At 39.7% G+C, this 14,972-nt stretch overlaps 1 protein-coding gene across 8 annotated transcripts in view; it reads right to left on the bottom strand.

The window, feature by feature from the left end:
• The window catches only part of LOC139367243 (cullin-2), a 40,556-nt gene extending 27,973 nt beyond the window's left edge, over positions 1-12,583 (bottom strand). For 4 of the 8 annotated variants that reach the window (XM_071105477.1, XM_071105482.1, XM_071105479.1 and 1 more), the window contains exons 1-6: positions 12,453-12,583; positions 11,122-11,260; positions 9,497-9,599; positions 9,204-9,298; positions 7,318-7,423; positions 1,152-1,234 (exon numbers count right to left, since the gene is read on the bottom strand). In XM_071105477.1, the coding sequence (XP_070961578.1) occupies positions 1,152-1,234; positions 7,318-7,423; positions 9,204-9,298; positions 9,497-9,599; positions 11,122-11,240 (506 nt within the window). In that variant the 5' untranslated portion in view covers positions 11,241-11,260; positions 12,453-12,583. Of the gene's footprint in view, positions 1-1,151; positions 1,235-7,317; positions 7,424-9,203; positions 9,299-9,496; positions 9,600-11,121; positions 11,261-12,218 lie in introns of all 8 variants that reach the window. The other 4 variants (XM_071105480.1, XM_071105485.1, XM_071105478.1 and 1 more) reach the window with 3 other exon arrangements.
• Between the last annotated feature and the right edge of the window lie 2,389 nt (positions 12,584-14,972).

Genomic DNA, 14,972 nt, shown 5'->3' with positions numbered 1-14,972 from the left:
ATCAAAGCAGCCTAACAGTAACCCTGAACTGTATTAGCCTGCTATAACACAGTAGTAGGTACTGTCAGAACAGAGCAAATGTTCATCCTTTACCTTCACAGAAACAAACCCAGAGATCAAGTCATTATGACAATCACAAGCCGCTAAATAGGAGCACTGGACATTTTAGACCTACAGTGCATTCAGTCCTGAGTGCTCTGGAGCAGGTTTTCATCGAGGATTTCTCTGTACTTTGCTCCATTCATCTTTTCCTCAAGCCTGACGAGTCTCCCAGTCCCTGCCGCTGAAAAACAACCTCACAGCATGATGATGCCACCACCATGCTTCACTGTAGGGATAGTGCCAGGTTTCCTCCAGGTGTGACTCCTCGCAATCAGGCTAGGTCTGAGAGTCTTTAGGCAAAGTCCAAGCAGGCTGTCATGTGCCTTTAACTAAGGAGTGGCTTCCGTCTGAACACTCTACCACAAAGGCGATTGGCAGGGATGGTTATCCTTCTGAAAGGTTCTCCCATCTCCACAGAGGAACTCTGGAGCTCGGGTTCCTGGTCACCTCCCTGACTAAGGCCCTTCTCCGATTGCTCCGTTTGGCCGGGCGGCCAGCTCTAGGAAGAGGCTTGGTGGTTCTAAACTTCTTCCATTTAAGAATGATGGAGGGCACTGTTTTCTTAGGGACCTTAAATGCTGCAGACATTTTTTTGTACCCTTCCCCAGATCTGTGCCTCGACACAATCCTGTCTCGGAGCATTCTAAAAAAAACAGTTTTGTTTTTGTCATTATGGGGTACAGATTGATGCGGGATTTAAAAAAAAATCTATTTAGAATAAGGCTGCAACTATGATTGCAAAATTCCAGAAACTTTCAATAAATTCCTTTGTTTTTCCAGATATCCTGGTTAGAGGAATCCAGATTTCCTGCTCATTCGTACCTGATTCCGGGAATCCTCCAACCAGGGATTTCGGGAAAAGCAGGGAATTAATTGAAAGTTCCCGGAATTTTGCAAACCTATCTGCAACGTAACAAAATGTGGAAAAATTCAAGGGCTCTGCATACTTATCGAATGCACTGTACTTCAACCATTTATTCTCCCAGGCTAGCCCTGCTGAATCCTACTGTACATAAACCATGAACCATGAATATAAACCATGAACCAACTTTTTGATTTCGTTCAGCAGCATCCGGATCAGGACAGCTTGCAGTGGCTCGATCATCAGCTTCCTCCACATGTCAAGTGCTAGCTGAAATGACAAAGTGGGGAGAATTGTATGAGCACATTGTCATGACTCTCCTGTGAGGATCCAAAGGATCAGGTTACAGTGTATCAGCTCTACAGAACTATCTCTCTCCCGCAGAGAGAGGAGGGATGGATGTGGGGATTTTATGACACCTGACACACATCAAATTGTAAGGTAGCAGATTATTTATTTATTCTCTAGCATGGACGATTGGAATTTCTTTGTGTGCCTTATGAAGAATTTACAGCCCAAAACTAGAACATTAAACCATGGACACGGGGACACTATATTTCATCCTCCAAATGCTGGTAATAATGAGTGGTGGAATATGGAAAATGTATATATCTATTTTGTGATGTCATTAAAAGTTAAATGAAAATGTTATGGCAAACAATAAGTTGAAGCGTTTTCATAATGTGTATATGATGTTTACATTCTTTAAGTTGTGTAGAAAATATCCAGATTAAAGAGAATGTTTTTGTGATGATTAGACAGTGATTGAAGATGGTATCACAATATACTATGATATTGATAGACTTGTCTCGTAACTACAGTGGTTGCTCCTTTAAAAGATGTGTCACCTTGCGGGCTGCTGCAGCATTCTGTGACACGTTATCAAATTGTCAGACATTTTTTTCTGTTAATGCAAGTTAGTGTTAGTTTGACCACCAGAGGGCATCTTTGAGAAGCATTTGATAGTCTTCCATATTGGCATTACCAGAGAATTTAAAACCTTTTTTGTAATAACATAGTATATGGGATTGATTTTAAGAAGTTTGGCTTAATTAATTTGATTAATATTATGGTGTTTCTATTCCGAAAAAAACAAAAAATGAAACCCTCAGGGTTTCCGTTAGGATGGAATGGAAAATATGGCATTGTACAATGTGACGGTCAGGAGTAGGCTACAGCATAAGAGGATTGGAGGATTCTAAATTGCTTGCCTTCATTAGACAACTTTGTTCCAATATTTCTGTAAATCAGTGACATTTATTCCCATAGTAATTTGTTATGGAACCATAACTAAATCAACATCTGCATTTTGAAAGAGTATTTTTGTCATTAATTTATTAACGAAAGCATAATGATGCTGATGAAGAAATACAGTACTGTACAGTACATTCTTTTACATTTGGATAATAAAGCATTTAAAGCATTTTGAAGATAAGCCACCTGCATTTGTTTATTAGGTTACTGTGCAGTCTGACAAGTAAACTTGGCCTACAGTACATACAGTATAATACATAGTGCTTAAATCCTTACATAAGGGAGAGCAGGCCATGTCTGTACTACAAAATGCAGGCACGCGGGAGGCCGGGGTTCAATTCCCTGGCGGGAGGAAGGAGTAGACTGTCCTTGTAAATAATAATTTGTTCTTAACCGATTCCATATGTGTTATTTCATTGCTGTGATGTCTTCACTATTATTCTACAATGTAGAAAATGGTAAAAAATAAAGAAAAATCCTGGAATGAGTATGTGTGTCCAAACATTTGACTGGTACTTGCTTAATGATTTTGATTAATATTATGGTGTTTCTATTCCATGAAAAATGAAAAACCCTCTGGGTTTCTGTTAGTATGGAACGGACAATATGACGCTGTACAACGTGACGTCGGCAGTACAGTACTGGGCTATTTAGCTAAAAAATCCCTGTGTTGTGCGGGCAGGGCACGCGGAAGACCGGGGTTCAATTCCCCGACGGTGAGGAAGGAGTAGGCGGTCCTTGTAAATAAAAATTTGTTCTTAACTGACTTGCCTAGTTAAATTCAATCTGGAGTGCCTGGATCATAAATTTAGAGCATTTGTAAATTCAGACCGCACACTGGACGCTCGGGCCAAGGAGTAGGGTTGATTTGAGCGTTCTGGCCTTACAACGGCAGTCAAGCACCTAAGCTAACGTTGGGTAGCTTGCTAGCTACTTCCAGACACAAATGAGACCACTCGGACCATTTTACTAGCCCTAGCAGAGCTGGTTAGGCAGTTTTTGTGTTAACCTGAGAGTTGGTGACTAACTGTGCTGCTGGAAACAATTTTTGTGTATTTTTGTGGAGAGCAAAACTTTTTTATTTTCAATCAAAAATAATTGTTTTGAAAGCAACTTTTTTACTTTTAATAAAAAAAGATTTTCTGGTTTAATTTAGCTATCAACCACCTTCCATTTTGGCCATTTTTTGAGTGTCAGTTTGGCTACAACCAATACTGTTCAACCTTACTTTCCAACACAAAGGAAGTCATAGCGGACACCTACGAAGGACTGTGTGATGATGGCATCTCAGGTAAGCAGCACTGGGCGTTCTTCTTGTCACACCCTGGCCTTAGTTATCTTTGTTTTCTTTATTATTTTGGTTAGGTCAGGTTGTGACATGGGGGATTTATGTATTTTGTCTTGTCTATGGGTTTTTGTAGATTTATGGGGTTGTTCTAGGTGTTTATGTAAGTCTATGGTTGCCTGGATTGGTTCTCAATCAGAGGCAGGTGTTTATCGTTGTCTCTGATTGGGAACCATATTTAGGCAGCCATATTCTTTGGGTATTTTGTGGGTGATTGTTTTCTGTGTCTGTGCCACACGGGACTGTTTCGTTGCCAGTTCACTTTGTTATTTTGTATGCGTGTTCATGTTCAGTTTTTCACATTAAAAACCATGGACACATACCACGCTGCATATTGGTCCGATCCTTGTTTCACCTCTTCAGACGAAGAAATCTGCCGAGACACTGTCCAACTTCTACATAACTAGTAGTTAGCACCTACGATTCAGTGTCGGTCATTTGCTTCATAGTCGATATATAATCATATTTCATGACAGTGTAACGGTTAGCTTTTTTTTTACAGAAGGATGAAAGAACACAATATGTCTGTCAGGGAATGCTATTCTGATATGTCAGATGAAGAGTTAGACCAGAAAGTCAGGGACATTAACTTCTTTGGGGTAGGGGGTAGTATTGGGAATTTTGGATGGAAAACGTGCCGAAATTAAGCTGCTTGCTACTCAGCCGTAAAAGCAAGAATATGCATATAATTAGTCGATTTGGATAGAAAACACTCTGAAGTTTCTAAAACTGTTTGAATGATGTCTGCGAGTAAAACAGAACTCATATGGCAGGCAAAAACCTCAGAAAAAATCCAACCAGGAAGTGGGAAATCTGAGGTTTGTAGTTTTTCCAACTCAGCCCCCATTGAAGATACAGTGGGATATTAGTTATGTTTATCTTCCTACGGCTTCCACTAGATGTCAACAGTATTTAGAAACTGTTTTGAGGATTCTACTCTAAAGGAGGGGCTCATAAGAGCTCTTTGAGTGAGTGGTCTGGCGCGCTCACGTGAAAGGTAGCTACGTTCCACTTCATTTGTACAGACAAAGGAATTGTCCTGTTGGAACATTATTGAAGATATATGTTAAAAACACCCTAAAGATTGATTCTAAACATTGTTTGACAAGTTGCTACCTAACAGAACTTTTTTAAACTTTTCGTCTGAAACTAGTGAACGCGCTTGGTGAGTTTAGATTGTGTACTGAACGCTCCAACAAAAGGAGCTATTTTGACATAAATTATGGACATTATCGAACAGAACAAGCATTTATTGTGGACCAGGGATTCATGGGTGTGCATTCTGATGAAGACAACATTATTTACCAAGAGAGTTCATCTATATTTTTTGTAGATGTCTATTTACCACCACAAACTGATACTGGCACTACGACCGCACTCAACGAGCTGTATAAGGCCATAAGCAAATAAGAAAATGCTCATCCAGGGGAGGCGCTCCTAGTGGACGGGGACTTTAATGCAGTTAAATTTACATCTCTACCAGCATGTTACATGTGCAAACAAATTAATACAAACTCAAGCTCTCGATCGCCCTCCATTTGGCAAATCTGGCCATAACTCTAACCTCCTGATTCCTGCTTACAAGCAAAAACTAAAGCAGGAAGTAAAAGTGACTCAAGCAGTCAGATGACGCAGATGCTACGCTACAGGACTGTTTTGCTAAAACAGACTGTAAAATGTTTCGGGATTCTTCCGATGACATTGAAGAGTACACCACATCAGCCACAGGCTTCATCAATAAGTGCATCGATGACGTCATTGCAAATTGGAGGATTTTCACACCTACAGTAGCCGGGCTGTGAAGAGTCTATTGTCCTGCTAATAGGAAACATGTTTTGCATGATGGGATATACACCAGATACAGTACTACAGTGAAAAACAAGAGTTTGAAAACCTGTTTTCAAAATGCCTCCAGCTGTCCATCACTACTGTAAATAAAAACACAGCATCTTGTTTACATTCTTTATTGGAACCACAATGTCACAAATAAGTTGTATCTACCTTTCCAATTACTTTTAGAGTTGTGCGCTTTTCATGTCATTTTTAGTAAGTAATATGCTCAAGTCCAGTTACAGCTTGTTCTGATCAAGTAGAAACAAAAAAATAAGTGTATTTTGGGGGATACGTGTATTTTTTGGGGGTGTGTGTGTGCAGGACAGAGGAATAGCAATTCTTACACTATTGTTCAGGAGGAATGGAAAATTGCATGTCAATTCATAAACCATGTGCCATCGCAAAATCTCTTACAAACTATTTTGCAATCTATATGGCTCTTCGCCAATAATTACATTTAGAGGATTGGAGGATTCTAAATTGTTTGTTTAAAAAAAAAGAACGATATTTTGCAGATGATTACGTTTTCAAGGACATCCCGGCTGGCCAATTCCTCCCATAACCAGGACGACACTGGGCCAATTGTGCGTCGCCTCATGGGTCTCCTGGTCGCAGCCAGCACGGGTATTGAACCAGCATCTGTAGCAACAATGCAGTGTCTTAGACCGCTGTGCCAATCGGGAGGCCCCATCCACAAAGTTTTTAACGCGGCTCAACTGATTTGCACAAAGCGTCAAAATACAGAGAGGTGCTGGCAAGAGTCTATTGTTCTGCTAATAGCCCATAATGTCTTGACATGCGCAAGAGATGGTGGTAATCCAGGTAATCCAGTTCAGGATAACAAAAACATTTCTTTATTAAAGACGATCAGAAGGAATGTTGGTACTTATTTATTTAGAGGCTATATGACTGCACCATCAACATGATTATTTAGCAGACATCACTTGCTTATATTCAGTCAACACATATATTTTAAGAATATCATGGAATATAATTGAACATTTTAATTTATCTTAGTAAGTAATACTGATGAGTAGTAACAAAAAAAAGTGCATTTTTCCAGGTGTGCACATGCAGTACAGAGGAATAGCCATTCTTACACTATTGTCATAAATTCAATCACCTTCTTCATCCTCATCATTCAGTTCATTGAAATTCAATTTTGAAGTCGTGCATAATTATCAGTTTCTATTTGGTTTATGTCACCCATTCATTGTCAGTTAGAGACACAGTAGCGCCTTGGGACCCAAAAGCATGATCAGTGCTCTAACTCCCCCTTGCGCTGGTCTGGAGCAATGAAGCAGTGAAGCAGGGTACCGTACTAAACCACAAATTACCTCTAAATCCCACAGCATAATCTCAAAACTTTTAGTTGAGCAACCACTGTACACTGTTCTCTCTGCTAGTGCACGGCAAGCAGTACCGGAGCGCCATGTCTAGGTCCAAAAGGCTTCTTAACAGCTTCTAGCCCCAAGCCATAAGACTCCTGAACAGCTGATAAAATTGCATTGTCCCACTACTGCTACTCTGTTTATTATCCATGCATAGTCACTTTACCTCTACCTACATGCACATATTACCTCAATTACCTCCACTAACCTGTGCCCCCGCACATTGACTCTGTACCGGTACCCCCTGTATATAGCCTCGCTACTGTCATTTTAATGTTGGGCTTTATAATATAATTTTTTCATTTATACATTTTTTACTTGAGTTTATTTGAGTAAATACTTTAACACTTATATTTCTTAAAATTGCATTGTTGGTTAAGGGCTTGCAAGTAAGCATTTCACTGTAAGGTCCACCACGCCTGTTGTATTCGGCGCATGTGACAAATACAATTTGATTTGAAACTGATATATTGTGACATTTGTACTGGATAACTGAGATTGTAAGTAATGAGATATGATTGGAGACTTACCTCTCCTATCTCCATAAGTGGTTCGTTCATGTCAACCCCTCCGTAGCCATACTGCAAGTCTGCCTCTGTCAGTTTGTTCTTCTTGATGAACTGTGTGTTGAGGTACCTATATTAGAGAGAAGGGAGAGAAAGAGCATTACACAACATAATATTAAAATAACAACAAGTCTGTTATTAATCTAGAGTTGTCCCAAAGTATTGGTAAGACTAGCTAGCTATGGGCAACCAATAACACAATACAGATTCACTAGTGTGTGAATGGCCAAGATCCCAGGGCCAATCAGACCACAGAGAGAGAACGCAGACAGATACAGTCAGGCAGACAGACACGCTAGCTCTGAAGGCTGTCATCAGACTGATCTGACCCGGGATCTATCTACATTCTACATGACAAGTTGTTTTCACAGCTGTGCTGTCTATTTGGCATTAGCAGGACAGACAGTGATGAGAAGAGATATGAACTCAAGTTCATATATACAAAATCCTGGGACGACAACATGCTAAATGACCCTTAAAAAATGGTTGAAAGGAGCTTCTTGTAAGAAATGCTGATATCCAAAGCTGTCACTGTGGTGTGAGTTAATTTCCCAAAACATCTGCCAATGTGACTTATGAAATATCTGTAAATATCTAAAAGCGTCAGTGTTCTTTACACATGGTGCCAATCTCAGACTATATCAGAAATTAGAATTGGCTGAGGGATAAGCGCCAGCTACCCAATAGCAGTACATTTGGATCGGTTTGGGGTCCCGCGGACCGATCCCCTCATATATTAAACATTTGAACCGGGACCGATGCATATCGGTGAATCGTTACATCCCTCTAAAACACCTCAACTTTTGACTACTGATGCATCCTCCAGTGTCGAACTGCATGTAACTGTGTTGACAGTCATTGATCTACAAGTCATTTTGTCTCATCAAACTGCCCGCTGTGCCCAGCTTCACGAGTTAGGCAGCTTGTTCCTGATCTTGCACATCTGTGCGGCACATTCAGCATTCAAATGCTAAAATGGCTTGCGTGATATTACACTGTATTAGTTGAGTGGCAACCTAAGTAATTTGCATATATGCGCTATTGAAAATGTTGTTTTACTGGAACAAAAGTAAGCTATTGGAGACAACTCTCCTCTGGCTATACTTGATCAAAGGGGCTTGCAATAGATTTTAATTTGTTTGTTCTGGTTCACCATCAGCAGTTTTGGTAGTTTTGCTTTAAACAATCAGTGTATTTGGTCTTTTTTTTATATATATAGGGTAAAGTTGATCATTTCATATGGAGGACAGCAATAACTTTTGTGAGGCGCACTGCATGGCCAAAACCAGAGGATAAGAAAAGACACTCAGGAAAAACTTAAAACCATTTGATTTTGAGATGTGGGTAAAATCCAAAATTGTGCTATGTATTCATTGGTTATGTTATAGTTAGATTGTAAATTATAAATATTGAAACATTACTAGCTCATATACAATCTGCAAAAATGACAACTTAATTAGTGGGTGATAGTGATTTCAGAACCAAAGTGGGGGGACAATACAATAAACAAAGGTAGTTTGCCCCCCACCGCCCCAATCTGATAGTCGTGTGGTAGATGCCTCTCTCTTAAGGCTAAGCTCAGGTGCCGACAAAGTGCGCGCACGGACGCACACACAAGTCAGCTCAGACAGATCCAGCTCGGAGAGGCCCAGCTCATGAGCTATATCAGCAGCAGACTTTTAGTTAGAATGGAAAATTCATGTTTATGCAAAAAAAATGTTGGCGCATCGAATCTCTCTCTAATCAAACCGAATTAATTCAAACTAAAACGTATCGTTCCTGTATCATATCGAAGAACATATACGTATCGAATCACAGAGACAGAAAAAGATGCACATCCCTAACATTACCTGTACAAGCAATCCATGTAATCTGCTCCCTTGCTGTACTCCTCCCAGTATCTGTGGTACATCACTAAAACCTTCTCCTCAGACTCCAGAACTTTCTGAAATTACAGATTAGAGACCCAATATCAGTTTATTACCTTGGCACTTCAATGACAAGCAGACAACAAATACAACTATTAGGCTATCCGAAGCTGAGCAATGGGAAATTAGTCAATTGTGTGAAAATGGCATTATGAACTAACATTCAGTAGATAACAGATCTAATATATTTTCCCCAAATGATGAAATGTATTTACCTTGTACAACTGTCTGACATGGTTCTCCAAGAATACCTTGGTCTCTGTGTACAATCTTTCACCCAAAGGCTCTGGGTATGCAACACACAAGGCATAGATGTCACTGATTTTAGAGTAAAGGAGTCCAACACATTCATCTGTAACACTGAGGAAAAAAATCATGCAGACAATTTATTTTCTACTGGAAAATCATTAAGTGAACTTGAGAATTTCCTAAAGTTAAACCTTAAAGGGATACTTTGGGATATGTACTTCCACAGAGTCAGATTAACTTGTGGATACCATGTTTAGGTCTCTGTGTCCAGTATGAAGGAACTTGGAGGACATTTTGCAAGCCGATGCTAACTAATGTTAGTGCAATGGCTGGAAGTCTATGGGTATGTGCTAGCAGATACCCATAGACCTACGGCCATTGCGCTAATACTAGTTAGCATTGGCTTGCAAAACTACCTCTAACATTCTTTATACTGGACACCAACCACGTTTCCAACCACGTTTCCAACCACAATTTAAGTAGCCTAGTGGTTAGAGCGTTGGACTAGTAACCGGAAGGTTGCAAGTTCAAACCCCTGAGCTGACAAGGTACAAATCTGTCGTTCTGCCCCTGAACAGGCAGTTAACCCACTGTTCCTAGGTCGTCATTGAAAATAAGAATTTGTTCTTAACTGACTTGCCTGGTTAAATAAAGGTAAAAAAGGAAGTTTTGGTGTAATTTGTTCATCCGACATGGTGTGATCTTTTTGTGACGGGAAATTAATTATGCAGGAAATGGCAGTGGAAACACCGTTATGCACAAATATTGATATAATAACCGCCATATCAAAGCAAATTTGGAGTCTTGCGATGATATGGTTTGTGGTCCTCCTCCTACAACTCTGGAAACCATGCAGTTTATTAGGCTACGAATTAAATAAATTATGGTGAACTTCACAGGGTAGTGAAAGTGCACGGTGATCTTGCTCCTTCTATCCAATAAATGGTTGAAAGGGGGTCTCATTCTGGTGACATGATGATTGATTATTGACTGCAGTTTGACAAATACTCTCGCTCTTATCCATAATAATCTAATGTAGACTAGAGGCCCCGAACAGCCTACCGGCACTGTATCTGTGAGCTGTTGGTTAGAGTGCAGGTGCCAAGACCAGAGTAGGTAGCATGACAAAACTATCGGCTGAGTTTAAAATGCGATGGAAACACATTGAACTTTAGATTTTTATTTGGTAAATGAAAACGTAACCGAAAAAGTACATTTTTGTGTGCACTACATCATCATGCAATGATTTTTGTCCGCAACAAGTCCATTTGGTGGAAACATACCACTGGTGGGAAAATGCACATATTTAATTTATGGGGATTCTAGAACATTCACATTAAAATCTGTCAGCAATTGGATGGAAACCTAGTTAAAGACATAAAAATGGTATTCATCTGACTCTGGGGAAGATAAAGTAGATAAAGGGCCTCATTGCCCAAATCCTGAAGTACCCTTTAATGGCTTGACTATGTAAGCACAGATCCGTGGCATTTTAGCCTACTAAATCAATGGCAAACTAAACCACAAAACACAGAAAGTTCAGAAACTCATAAAAACTATTTTTCTAAAGAGCTGAAACAAGGTAGGATACGAAAATCTGTCGTTCCATGTGGCCCTCTCCACATAATCAAGCATCACCACAGCCTTGATTGTCGTCAGTAGCTTGTTCCATGTTTCATCAAAGTCCACCACCCGCGGCTTCAAGGACATCGTACGGCTTCTTCTTCAGGCTGATGTAAAGAGGTAAAAACAGCATGGTTATTGGTGTAATTGGACAGTACTGGAATATTGGAGCAAAGTGTTTAGAATTATAAATGCAAATTATTCATGTATGGATGTTGAATCAAGTAACTGTTAATACACTATGCCAAATGTAATCAATCCAACTACAATTAGGAATGATCTTTCCTCTTCAGGTTTGATAAACTGTTACATAATGTCTCAATAATTAAACAATACTTGGGCATACAGATTATTTAAAAAGACACATTATTAAAACAAATAATAATTTACTGATCTGCCTGTAGCATAACTCTAACTCTGATTATAAATTCGCAATTACAATCTCAAACACGATGTTGTGATAACAAGGTTATGACTAATTAATTTGTCAAATGACAGTTTCAAGATGGGTTCATAACCTAACTAAAAGACATCTCAAAATGTAAAAATGTGCAGGGGATGATAAATATCTCCTACTCAATATAGTGAAAGCACAAGTTATCACGATCATGTGAGATTGAACGTTACCCCTAAATAAAATTACACCTCAACATACAAACAATCCTGTTAATAGCTAGCTAGAAGGTTATAAAATGGAATGTTCCACCCTTGTTCACGGGCGGTTGCTAGCAACCTAACGTAGCTTAAGTTAGTTGACAGTGTAAACAATCCAATCGCCAAAATATTAGTCATGCTACCCAAATCAAATATAGCTAGTTAGCGATTTGCTAACAATATGCAGTCATTCGTTGCATTAACGTTAAGTTGAACTGTCACAGGTAACAGGGTGAGTCGAATGCCAACGTTAGATATCCTGCAAGATTTATACAAGAAGGCCTGGCTAGCTGTCTAGCTACTGTAGCTAGTTAGCAGCTATCAATTTCATTCGTCATTCAAACAAGCAAGCTAAAGTTAGATAGCTTGTCAGTTTTGGAGAATATTGCAGCATGCTGCATACATATTTACCTTACTCACTGAAGTCACGAACAGTCATATTTTTCTCGAACAATGTTACACATTTACTAACTAACCATGCTAGGATGAGGAAGAAACAACAACATAGCTAGGTAATAGTAGTAGCTAGCTTTGAGATCCAGTTAGCTAGAGCTAGGCACTTAATTCTAGCTAGTAGCGACCGATTTGAGGTAGCTAGGTAAACACGTTTACAACGTCAAATGGAGATTGTCTGTATATACATACCTCTAATAAATATATATACGTGTTATTAAAAAGTCAAGTTTCTCCGCTGTCACAAGCTTGATCTCTCACTTACAGCACTGCCATTTCCATACCTTATGGAATATACCATTGTATCAGCTGTAGGTGTACTGTAATGGAGTCGTTAAGGATGTAGTAGTCATGAGTATTCAGTATACTCATATTCGACAAATTAAATTTGTACCGTGCACAATTAAAATATTAATAACCAACAAAAGTCACAATTACAGACGGCGTCGATTCAAAGACTTATCAGAACAACATTGTAAAGTAAGACCCCTATTTTGTAATGGTGTCGGCGAAAACTACGGGTACCCGTTTGGGAGCTGTGGTAGAGCAAAGAGTCCTTTATGAAAACTAGAACTTAAACGTTTCCTTCATCCATATAAATACAAACTGTGATGTAGAAATACTAAGGGATATGCAGTATTATTCGTGTGATTGGAACGGTTAAGAAACAGTGTACTTAAAAAGTAGTGTATCATTCAAGTGGACTTGATTATTGACTGTTACACGGTACATTTATTACAGTGCTATTAATATTACAGTACCAGTCAAAAGTTTGGACACACCTACTCATTTAAAGGTTTTTCTTTTTATTTACTATTTTCGAAATTGTAGAATATTAGTGAAGACACCAAATCGATGAAATAGCACATATGGAATCATGTAGTAAGCCATTTGAATGCACAGAGATACCGTGACAAGATCCTGAGGCCCATTGTAGTGCCGTTCATCCGCCGCCATCACCTCATGTTTCACCATGATAATGCACGGCCCCATGTCACAAGAATCTGTACACAATTCCTGGAAGCAGAAAACATACCAGTTCTTCCATGGCCTGCATACTCACCAGACATGTCACCCATTGAGCATGTTTGAGATGCTCTGGATTTATGTGTACGACAGCTTGTTCCAGTTCCCGCCAATATCCAGCAACATCGCAGAGCTATTGAAGAGGAGTGGGACAACATTTCACAGGACACAATCAGGCAAAGGAGATGTGTTGTACTGCATGAGGCAAATGGTGGTCACACCAAATACTGACTGTTTTTTTATGCGCTTAAATACTGTGATATGCAACCTGGAATAAAAATGTAAGAGGACCAGTGCTATATACAGTGGGGAGAACAAGTATTTGATACGCTGACGATTCTGCAGGTTTTCCTACTTACAAAGCATGTAGAGGTCTGTAATTTTTATCATAGGTACACTTCAACTGTGAGAGACGGAATCTAAAACAAAAATCCAGAAAATCACATTGTATGATTTTTAAGTAATTAATTTGCATTTTATTGCATGACAAAAGTACTTGATACATCAGAAAAGCAGAACTTAATATTTGGTACAGAAACCTATGTTTGCAATTACAGAGATCATACGTTTCCTGTAGTTCTTGACCAGGTTTGCACACACTGCAGCAGGGATTTTGGCCCACTCCTCCATACAGACCTTCTCCAGATCCTTCAGGTTTCGGGGCTGTCGCTGGGCAATACGGACTTTCAGCTCCCTCCAAAGGTTTTCTATTGGGTTTAGGTCTGGAGACCAGTACCTTGAGATGCTTCTTACGGAGCCACTCCTTAGTTGCCCTGTCTGTGTGTTTCGGGTCGATGTCTGTTAAAGGAATTTTTATCAATGATGACTAATTATGTATACATTTCAATCAGGACTGACTAGTCCAAATGCTATTATGTACTGTACATGTATGAATTTTCTCTCTTGCTCCCATTCCCAATTGTATATAATGTGGTCAGGAGTTTAGAACAATGCCTTGGTACAAATGAATGGACTATCTCCAGACTGTCTAGAATGCTTATCTACACTGAATGACCTTGGCTTTAGGCGAGGAGGGAAGGCTTGAGAACTATAGGGCCTCTCTACCAGTGTCAAGAAGAGATAGAACATTTAGAAAACGCTGACGTCATTTTCAGTTTATAACCTGTGGTAAAATGTGTATGAAGGGAGTACGCTCTTGAATTAAAGGCTGTTACTTGACTTTTAAGACCGGGGCTCTGTCCATTCTTATAAAATATAGGGTCTTACAAACCCTTAATGCATTGACAGAGTGTTTAATTTTGATTGGGAATTAAAACAGAGGAATTTAGAATTTCTTCAACAATGTCATGCTGGAAGACCCAGCCAAGACCCATCTTCAATGCTCTTACTGAGGGAAGGAGGTTGTTGGCCAAGATCTCACAATACGTGGCCCCATCCATCCTCCCCTCAATGCGGTGCAGTCGTCCTGTCCCCTTTGCAGAAAAGCATCCCCAAAGAATGATGTTTCCACCTCCATGCTTCACGGTTGGGATGGTGTTCTTGGGGTTGTACTCATCCTTCTTCTTCCTCCAAACACGGCGAGTGGAGTTTAGACCAAGAAGCTCTATTTTTGCCTGATCAGACCACATGACCTTCTCCCATTCCTCCTCTGGATCATCCAGATGGTCATTGACAAACTTCAGATGGGCCTGGACATGCGCTGTCTTGAGCAGGGGGACCTTGCGT

This window comes from Oncorhynchus clarkii, chromosome 15 (genome assembly GCF_045791955.1).
Source record: "Oncorhynchus clarkii lewisi isolate Uvic-CL-2024 chromosome 15, UVic_Ocla_1.0, whole genome shotgun sequence".
Lineage (NCBI taxonomy): Eukaryota > Metazoa > Chordata > Actinopteri > Salmoniformes > Salmonidae > Oncorhynchus > Oncorhynchus clarkii.
The sequence above is the reverse complement of the archived record's forward strand: the minus strand, read 5'-3'. Positions and strand labels throughout refer to the sequence as shown.